Source organism: Primulina eburnea, chromosome 7 (genome assembly GCF_022965805.1).
Source record: "Primulina eburnea isolate SZY01 chromosome 7, ASM2296580v1, whole genome shotgun sequence".
In the NCBI taxonomy this organism is placed as follows: Eukaryota; Viridiplantae; Streptophyta; class Magnoliopsida; order Lamiales; family Gesneriaceae; genus Primulina; species Primulina eburnea.
The window spans coordinates 9,568,561-9,578,789 of record NC_133107.1 but is presented as its reverse complement, the minus strand read 5'-3'; the positions used below and the strand labels follow the sequence as shown (position 1 = coordinate 9,578,789).

Sequence of the window (10,229 nt, the reverse complement as noted above, 5' to 3'; positions counted from 1 at the left end):
CTGAAACCAGCAGCCCCGATCCAGCTGAATACTTGCTCAAAAACTATTATTTATGGCTTAAATTGAAGCTTAGGATGTGGGGAACAAAACCCATCAAGAATTTCGAGATTTTGACATCAGACAAAGAAGTTACGACAATTTTCGGCAACTGCTACAGTGGTGATGAGAATGGCTTGGGAAAAGAGATGGTTTTACGGGAATGGGTTGCTTCTTTCTTCTTCTTTTTTTGGTAAGTGAGTGTATGCATATATGTATTGTATATTTATTTACTAAAAGTAGTAATTTGAGCCAATTATCCCGGTTTTGCATTTAATTAATCTCGTGTTTTATTTCAATCTCTATATGTATTTTATATCGTAATAACTCTGATGGCATAAAAATTTGTCAACTCAATAATTATTCTAATCTATATATCTATATACCTATAAAAATGTGTATAATTGAAATTGTTTTCCGATTGTATATTGACAAAAATACCGTTTGTGCAAACTTGAACAAAAACTATAAAAGAGTGTATAATTGAAATTGTTTTCCGATTGTATATTGACAAAAATACCCTTTGTGTAAACTTGAACAAAATAAACTTATTATTATTGTAATGTAAAGATAAAAATAATAGGACATAAATCCCTCATAATTAGGACATAAATCCCTCATCATTACTAATAATTAATTGACATTTAGAGCCTTATTGTAATGTATCTGTGTAACTATAAATCTATATCTATCTATATACCTACAAAAAGTGTGTTAATTGAAAAATTTTCTACGCAATTTATGAGAAATCTATACATTAAAAATGAATATATGTTTGATAACAATTGTTTTTCATCTATATACCTACAAAAATGTAGATCATTGATCATGTTTTCCAATTGTCAAAAAATAAAAATGATCTCCTCATCAATACAAATCCAAAAATTCAATAAAGATATATATGTAAATTTCTAATTGTTATAAGTGTAAAAATGAACTATCAAATTTTTTTATTTATTCCACATAATATATAATTAATTAGTAGCCCGCTTATTCCACGTGATATGTAATTAATAGTCTAACAAATGCTAATGAATTATCACCACAATATACATTGATTGTATATCACTTCAAGAATAAAATGTAACTCCTATATTAATTTTCTCCAATAATACATCTTTATATTACCTTTAAATATTTTATCCTTTTAATTTTCTCTCTAAATATTATTTTATGATTTTAATGCAATTTTGTAATTATATTTTAGTATAGTTTCTAATTAAGTAATAAATTATAGTATCACAAGAAGATATAAGAAAAAAAATTTATACATGCAATAGTACAATAACATGAATATATAATAATATAATAATATGAAATTTAATACTAATATATTTTATGATTTTTTAACTAAAAATTGAAAGTAAATTATTTATAGAATTTATATCAGTTCAATTCGTTTTATATATTATGTTCATTATAGTTTATTATATAACATAAAATCAACGGCTTGAATTTTAATTTGAGAAACAATTTTGAAAGCAAGGTATATAAGTTCTTAATTAATTTATTCGTCTAATATAACAAAAGACAAAACCAATATAAATAAAAAAATGATTCAAATTATTTTAAAAAAAAATCAAATTTTAATTTTTATTAAATAATTAATATTTACGTGCATTGCACGTACTTCTTGCTAGTTATACTAAATTACCGGATAATATATCTTAGGGTCTTGCACACTGTTAACCCTCTACAACACACAATTGTTCTTCTCTTGTGAATTACAAAAGAACACTCTCTAGTATATCTTGAGAGGAGATGTAGTTAGTTGTTGTTATTCGAATACTTCATCCTTCTGGAGTAATCAACTTGACATTTTATATCTTGGAGAGTGTTCCTCTCTAACCGCTCTTGATCTCCAGAAAACCGTAGACTTAATTTCATCCTCATTTCAACCAACTAAATGTCGTATCTTTGACTCAATGGCTTTTAATTTTCTTTTGACTTTCTTTCTTTAATTGTTGACACTGAAACTACAAAAATGATGTCAACTTTTGATTAAAAAGTGATAGAAAAAGTTATATATATGGAGGAGCACCGATGCACTAGGTGGATTTTTGTTTCGAAACCCACAAGACAGGCTGGGAGTACAAATAGTGAAATGAAAAACATAGGCAAAACTGTGTTTTTCAACGTATCTTCTTGTAATTTCATCTCCTTGTTTTTTAGCATATCACTTTGATGATTGTTAGTTCTAGGTCAATTGGGTTGTACAGATTAGTCTATTTAAAGCAACCAAGGATTTCTTGGTCGAGTGGCAAGTCTCAGGCTTCAATCTTTCCACAACCAGAGATTTCTTGGTCGAGTGGCAAGAGTGAGACTTCAAGTCTCCACTAGTCTTGGGTTAGAGACCACTGGTTGTATATAAAAAAATCACCTTCAACAAAGTGCCAAAATCTTTATTTTTTTGAAAGATTTCTCATGGATGCAGGAGCATCGACTCATTACAAAGCACCCCTAAAAAAAAACATACGGCTATATTCGAGATAGTTATTAGGATCTACTCTCAAAATTTAGAGGATGAAAATGCAGCATGACGGTGTTACAACAAGGGAGAAGAGTTGGGGATTATAACTATATGCCTGAGTGGATTATCGACGTTGGTTCCGCCTGCATGTAACACAAAATCCACCGGGGAGTGAAATGTTCCATGGCATATGCACATGATCCTCACTTCTTCACCTCTACCGTATCTGTACAGTATTCCATCGACCCTTCTACCGTTGGGGCCATCTCCTCTTGTGTAAACACTAGGCATATCTTCTACTGCACTCGTCCTCGTGTCTCTACCTCCGGTTCTTGATGCATCAACTGGTGGCTTAGCTGAACTTTGTACCAAGGATCCGGTTGTTATACCCGGATTCTCTGTTACTTCTGTCTTGGAAGAGCCAACATCTAGTTTGCTTCTTTCGCACAAGGATAGGGTGCTAGCCGGGCTAAGTTCACCACTTGATCCTGTAACAGAAAATTGTGAGTTGAACACCATTTAATTAATAACCATAGGGGTCCTCCCTTATACAGTATATAAAGGGATGTAACGAGCCAATATCCGGAACAACGCACACTTAGTGCTGTTTCAAACTGAGAACACAAAGAAGACAGGTACCATTGCCACACTGCACACCAAAATTACTTGTCAAAGAACAAAGTTCCTTTCAATGCCTTAACTTCTACTCAGTTGCTTTCTTCTTTTTATTTGTTTTGAGGCCATACGATTCGGTCACGTTAGCACCTCTAGCATCCAGTTGTCAATCTTCTCTGTATCATGAACTCTGCTACCGTTTCTGCATATATATAGTAGCGTTCACTGTTTTATCTAATGCTTTCATGACATTTTAACTAATGTGACCCCATGATGCATTTTCTTGAAAATTCCTTTCAAGAACTAGATTTTTTTTGCGTGTAATCATTTACCGTGCTGTTCCTTGTGAACTGAAGAACAAATGAAAACATTAGCTAAAGGCTGAACAATTCCAAGCACGGACTGATCATATGCCTTAAAAACAGAGTCAAGTACTCATATGAAAAACAGAAAAAGAATTTGATAATTACAAGTCAATGCAAGCACATTGAAAACACAGGAGAATTCATTGCTCGAGACATGTTAAATGATGTTAAATATCGATGCTATTTCAATTAACCACATCAAGAAAGTAGATCACCAATGAACAGAATTAGATCAAAGGGAAACAATAAAATAAGTAAATTTGCTGTAAAACCTTGCAGAGCTTTACTCTCCAAATCCGACAAAACCGAAGAACTCCCCCCTGTCGACTCCACTGATGATCCTTGGGACAACATTTGCCCAAAACCTTGCATCCCACCAGTACCCCAAGCAGAAACTCCCTTTCCTTTAGCCATTGCTACTTCAATTCCTCCTCCAAGATTACTTGAGGCCTCAAAAACTGGCCCCCCAACCAATAAATCTAACTTCTTCGTCACTGGAAGTTGCTTCTCCCCCTCCAAACCCCCCATCAAACTCGAAGAACTCCCCCCTGTTGACTCCATTGATGATCCTTGGGATACCACTGACCCAAATCCTTGCATCCCACCACTACCCCAAGCAGAAACTCCCTTTCCTTTAGACATTGCTGCATCAATCCCTCCTCCAAGATTACTTGACGCCTCGAAAACCGGCCCCCCAACCAATAAATTTAACTTCTTTGTCATCGGAAGATGCTTCTCCCCCTCCAAACCCCCAATCAAACTCGAAGAACTCTTCCCTGTTGACTTTGTTGATAATCCTTGGGACAACACTTGCCCAAAACCTTTCATCCCACCACTACCCCGACCAGAAACTCCCTTCCCTTTAGCTATTGCCGCATCAATCCGTCCTCCAAGATTACTCGAGGCCTCAAAAACTTGCCCTTCGGCCGATATATCTAACTTCTTCTCCCTCTCCAAGTCCCCCATCCAATTAACCTCCATTTCTTTATCACCCTTCACAGCCTTTTTCTTGTCTGATCTCCTCCTCTTGGCCTCCATTCTTCTCAAGCTCTGCAACTCTTTCCTCTTCCTCTTTTCATCCTCGGTCTCCACAGGCATTGAAGAGGTCCTCGCCAGGCTGCTCTTTGCCTCCACTGCCGACGGCGACGTATCACTAACATCTCTCGCCGTATGTAAAAAGCTTGCTGTAGAAGAAGATCTCATCAAGGGTTCCACACCAAATCCTCCACCTAATGATAGCCCGAGATTCAGTTCTATCTCCTCCCCCTCCTCCTTCTCCAGCTCCTCCTCTTTCATAGTCTCATGCTCACTCGTGCTGCCCAGAAAACTCTGCAACAAATCTCTTGAAAATACTTCCGCTGGTTTATCCAAATATTTTTCCTCACTTTCTGGTGAGCTAATCTTCTTATCGTCGCCACCATTTCCCATAATCCAACCAAATAGAACTGATCCAGGGAATAGTATATCAGTCTCCAGTTCAAACACACGATTCTGTCATGCAAGCTTAAGCACTCCATGATCAGATTCACCAAAGCCCAGATGAAAATTTTCGATCTTTAACTGCATAATTAACTCCCAGAGACACCAAGACTAGATTTTTATGCAACGGATCAAAAAATATTCGCAAGAAAAAACGCTTACAGATATACAGACTATTAAAAAAACCGAGATTTTCTTACGGGGCTTTGCAAGAATATGCAAGATATATAGAAATTTGGTTGGAGCTGGTGTGCGCGTGTGCGAATACTACTGAAAACGAAGGAGATTGGGCGGCGGAATGACGAAAATAACCCGAAAGGAAGAGGAGAACGGGCCCATTGGAGGGACAGGGGAAATCTCTCGGAAAGGACAAGTGGCGGAATAAGGATGGCAAGAAAGGTACGGAAGTGGGGCCCGAAAAAATAAATCTATTTTAGCATAGACAGCCCAGCTTCGATACATTCTGATTTTTTTTTCTCATGCAATAAAATTGAATCTAGTTTTCGAATCGAATTAAGTATATTTGAGTTCAAAATCAATTCAAAACCCAAAAATTTTAGGATTTTTGTTTGAGTTTGACTCGAAATGAAATTCGATTTCGTTTTCGATTTGAAATGTTTGAACATATTCGCGATATATTCGAACGATTAATCTGATATTAAGGTTCGAGAATGAAAGTTTAAAATCTCAAAATGTCTGAAAGATTCAAAATGTATATATATTTAATGTATAATAATATTATATTAATAAAATTTTAAAGTTCATGAAAGTTCCGTTTTCACAGTGTGAGCGTGATGAGAGTGAGTGTTATATGTATCAGAATGTAGGTGTTGTGCGTAGGTGTTGTAACACCCACGACAACATGTAGCGGAAAATATACTTTTAACACACCAACACGTAACTGGAATAATAACAACACGAGAGACGAGTTAGTTGATTATGCACAAGTATAAAATACTTGTGCGGTGCCTCAGGGCAAAATAATTCACTAGGAAAACTTGTAAGTTTACAAAGACCAATACTAATGAAAGAATAAAACAACTCCCTTATAAAGGCGAGTACCAAATTGCATCCTAAACCTCTAATAAACCGTATAACACAACTATATAGGATGCATCAACTGAGAAGTGACAAATCTTCGAAACTCAACACACTAATCAAAGCAGTGATTAGGTGTTGTCTATGGATGTGGTCAGCACTTCACAGCAACACTTTATTAATGACCCGAGATTGCTTTACTCAGAAAAAGTCTCTTCGTATGAATTCGCATCTCCAGTCATCAGCAACGTTCTGTACCGTTTTCTCCCTCTTTATACTAACTTGTCTTCTTACTCCTATAAAATATAGAAAACCAATTTTATAAGGAAACAAACTCTTTTGAATCAAAGATAGCATATCTTAAGGATTATATCATATCTTAAAGATATTATCGGTTATATAAATTATAGTCTCATATCAAATATGAAATCTATACGAGATCACATCATAAATTAGAGATTATTCTCAAGACTAGAAAGGCAAAACATTAAAGATATTATATATACAAAAAGGAAACTATATCGAGGAATTTAATTCCTTTCAGTTCACAAGCGGCTCTCGAACTGTCTAACAAAATAAATTTGGTTCGAGTTCAGTTCAAAAAAATAAAACGTGTTCCATATCACCATGTCGCTTCAATTTTGCATTGTTCTTGGAATAAGAACTTGTTCGCAATATCTTTCTTAATGGGAAGGATGTTATGTATAGTTTGTAAAAGTGATGTTAAATATATAACCAAATTTGTACAACAATTCTTGTAACACAAAAAATTCAATACAAACACTTCATTTATCAAAATCTCACGATATAATTGTTGTAAAAATCGTGAGTTCAGCTCTGATTTTATTAGCTAAATATAGGATATGTTGAGTCTTGTTGACTAGAGATTAGGCCAAATGCAATCTCCCAAGGGTTAAATAATGACTAACCAAAATAATTTAATAAATAATAACTAAATACTATAATCTCTTTGGTTTAGCATTGAAAAAGTTGTTCATGTCAACGTTATTCCGTGTATATTAATGTTCTGTATGGACTATGGATAAAACAAAATATCAAAATAAAAAAATATTAATTATCTTAAAAAATTTGGAAATTATGATACAAGGTTTTTTTTGAAATAAAATGTAAATATAATTTTGTAATTTCAAATATATTTTATAACTCAATTTATACATATAACATTACCAATAAGATGATAATTTAATCAGAGTCGATCCGAGATATGTCAACTTCTCCAGATTTACCTCGTGGTCATTCACAAGGGGAATGAACAGACTAGTAAGACGGGGAGGATTGATCCAACAAACCTAACTCGTTTAGACAAGTTTATCCCTCGTTTTTTTAGTCTAGCGAATATTGGGCACGTGATTTTATCTGAAAAAAAATTAATTGTATCACACTAAGAAATAAGTTTAAAAATATATTCTTCCTAGAAAAAACACAAAATTTTATTAGTTTTCAAATTTGTCTTCAAATAAAAATAAAGGATGACAAAAACAAAAGAAAGTTTAAAGTCCTAATCCTCAAAATGGTCGGCCGTGATAATACTTAATTTTTAAACATATCATATAATAAAAAATTAAATATCTACAAAAAAATAATAATAATTTTTTATTATAATGTTTAACAAGTAAGTGGAGATGCATCTAGAAAAAATCAACGTACAGACAAGTCGTGCCGTCTCAGGACACGTGTCATCCACAGATACCGAGCCACGAGGGATGCCACGTGTGACGCATCAGCTCAGCCTCGTAATGCTGCATAGGTTGGCACCCCCAAATTAGAAAGGCTCATCCCCCAAAGGATTCTCTGCAATGTCATCCTCTTTGTTTTCGGGTGGCCCACCATTAGATTTTAGAGTGGGTCACATGTGAGACCGTCTCACGGATCATAATCTGTGAGACGGGTCAACAATACCCATATTCACAATAAAAAATAGTACTCTTAGCATAAAAAATAATACTCTTTTATGGGTGACCCAAATAAGAGATCCGTCTCACAAATAATACCCGTGAGACCGTCTCACATAAGTTTTTGCCTAGATTCTAAATTTCTTTTATTTTTTTCAGTGGTAAACAAAAGGAATAGTTGATTTACTAATTATATGAACAATTTTTTATTTATTTTTATTTATTTATATGAAGCAGATAGATAGACACGTAATTTATCGGATTCATGACATATTAACACTTATGTGTTTTTTACTATTTCACGAATATAAATAAATAAAGTTTTATATTGACTAATCACTGTAACTTTGGGTCTAACAATATACGCTTATCCTATGATAACGTGTTGTAACAATATAAAAGGAGTTGACAAAAGTTTGTGTGAGACGGTTTAACATGTCGTATTTTGTGAAACTGATCTCTTATTTGAGTCATTCATGAAAAAATATTACTTTTTATGCTAAGAATATTACTTTTTATTTTGAATATCGGTAGAGTTGACCTGTATCACAGATAAAGATTCGTGAAACCGTAAAAAGACCTACTCTGATAAATTGATGGATGTAGCTAAATCAATTAGTTACCGATGTTTATTGATAAAATAATAATAATAATAAATTTACTTTTCAGAATAGATTAATTATTCTTATCTTTTATTTAGCCTCATATCTTACTACTTATCTCAAAATTGATGAAATATCCTGCTTTGTGATTGCTACGTCACATATTTTTAATATTCATATTTATAATGATAAGTAGTAATTTTGACAGAAAAATTAATAATTTTTCATGTGTAACACAAATATGAGATATGTCTTACAAAATTGACTCATGAGACCGTCTAACAAAATTTTCTGTATGTATATAGAGAAAAGAAGTGGATGAATTTATAATTTAATAAAATTTTCAGGCAAACAATGGCCTAAGAACACAGACAAACAAAGAGGTAGAATGGAGAAGGTGGCAAGAATTTTTCCCCATGAAACACACCCAACTAAGAAAATATAAAAAAAAATTGATAAAAATATGTAAGAATTTGAATATTTAGCTTTGACATTCCCTTGTCTTATTATTATTAGATTAGCAAGTGGGGGAGTTGGCTAGCTATTGTACGTGCATATATTTAATATGTCATTAAAATATTATATGGAGTTTCGGACACGTAAAATACTCAATTTTATAATATATTTTCGTTTGGTAAAAAAATAATTAAATCAAATGTTATAGATAAGATAAATAAATAATTTGATTGTGAGAAGTCAAAAACTTGTATAAGACGGTTTCGCAGGTCGTATTTTGTGAGACATGTCTCTTATTTGAGTAATCCATGAAAAAATATTACTTTTTATGCTAAGAGTATTACTTTTTATTGTGAATATCGATAATGTTGACATATCTAATAGATAAAATTCGTGAAATCGTTTCATAAGAGAATTGTGAGAAATATTCTTGACGAATACTTTTAATTGGTTATTCTAGTAACTCAAAAATGTTTTTATTTTGTAATTTAAACTTAATATAAATTTAAAAATTTATTTATTTTTTAACCTTATTTGAAATATTGTGCATGTCACGTCATATTCAGACTGACGCTGTCTAGTCTAAAGTTTGGAAGTTTTGAAAATTAATAAAATGTCTGGTATGGGTTGCTGGGTATGACACGTAGTGATTTTAAGGTAGCTGGCAGGGGATGCAATATTTTAAAGTTTGGGTCACATTTCATAAATTCATGAATTTTTTTTTTGGAAAAAAATAAAATAAAATAGATAGATTAATTAATTAATTAAAATGGCTCAATTGGGCTATCGGCTAAGAAAAAAATGTTTGAGAAGGATATCAATTTTTTTTATTTTTACTTTCCTCTACAACACCAAAAAAAAAAACTTTTTTTTCTATCATAATATTAAAACATTATTCTGAAATTAAATTTAATAGAAAAATAGATTTTTGCGTCATACACAACAAGGCAAAAAACTTGTGTAAGACGATCTCACGGGTTGTATTTTATGAGACGGATCTTTATTTGGGTCATCCATGAAAAAGTATTATTTTTTATGCTAAGAACACTAATTTTTATTGTGAATATCGGTAGGGTTGACCCGTCTCATAGATAGAAACTCGTGAGACCATCTCACAAGAGACATACTCACACAACAATATGTACGAACACACTAATTATAATATTCATTTCAAAACACTCATTCTATAAATTGACTAAACAATATTTAAACTAATATTATGTTACACACAACGCGTGTTCCTCAGTCGCTAATG

The 10,229-nt window shown here is 32.8% G+C and overlaps 1 protein-coding gene across 2 annotated transcripts; it reads right to left on the bottom strand.

Annotated features, from left to right (window-relative positions):
• Positions 1-2,278: 2,278 nt before the first annotated feature.
• On the bottom strand, positions 2,279-5,230 carry LOC140837191 (uncharacterized). Of its 2 annotated transcripts, XR_012119239.1 has the most exons (3): positions 3,759-5,230; positions 3,146-3,323; positions 2,819-2,994 (listed from the first exon to the last, which is right to left on the bottom strand). XR_012119239.1 is itself a non-coding variant. In XM_073203252.1 (2 exons), exons 1-2 carry the CDS (start codon positions 4,912-4,914, stop codon positions 2,582-2,584), a joined length of 1,569 nt encoding a protein of 522 aa, XP_073059353.1. In that variant the 5' UTR covers positions 4,915-5,230; the 3' UTR covers positions 2,279-2,581. The 2 variants fall into 2 exon arrangements, 1 of the variants encoding a protein (XP_073059353.1); XM_073203252.1 differs by lacking the exon at positions 3,146-3,323 and having other exon boundaries at positions 2,279-2,994.
• Between the last annotated feature and the right edge of the window lie 4,999 nt (positions 5,231-10,229).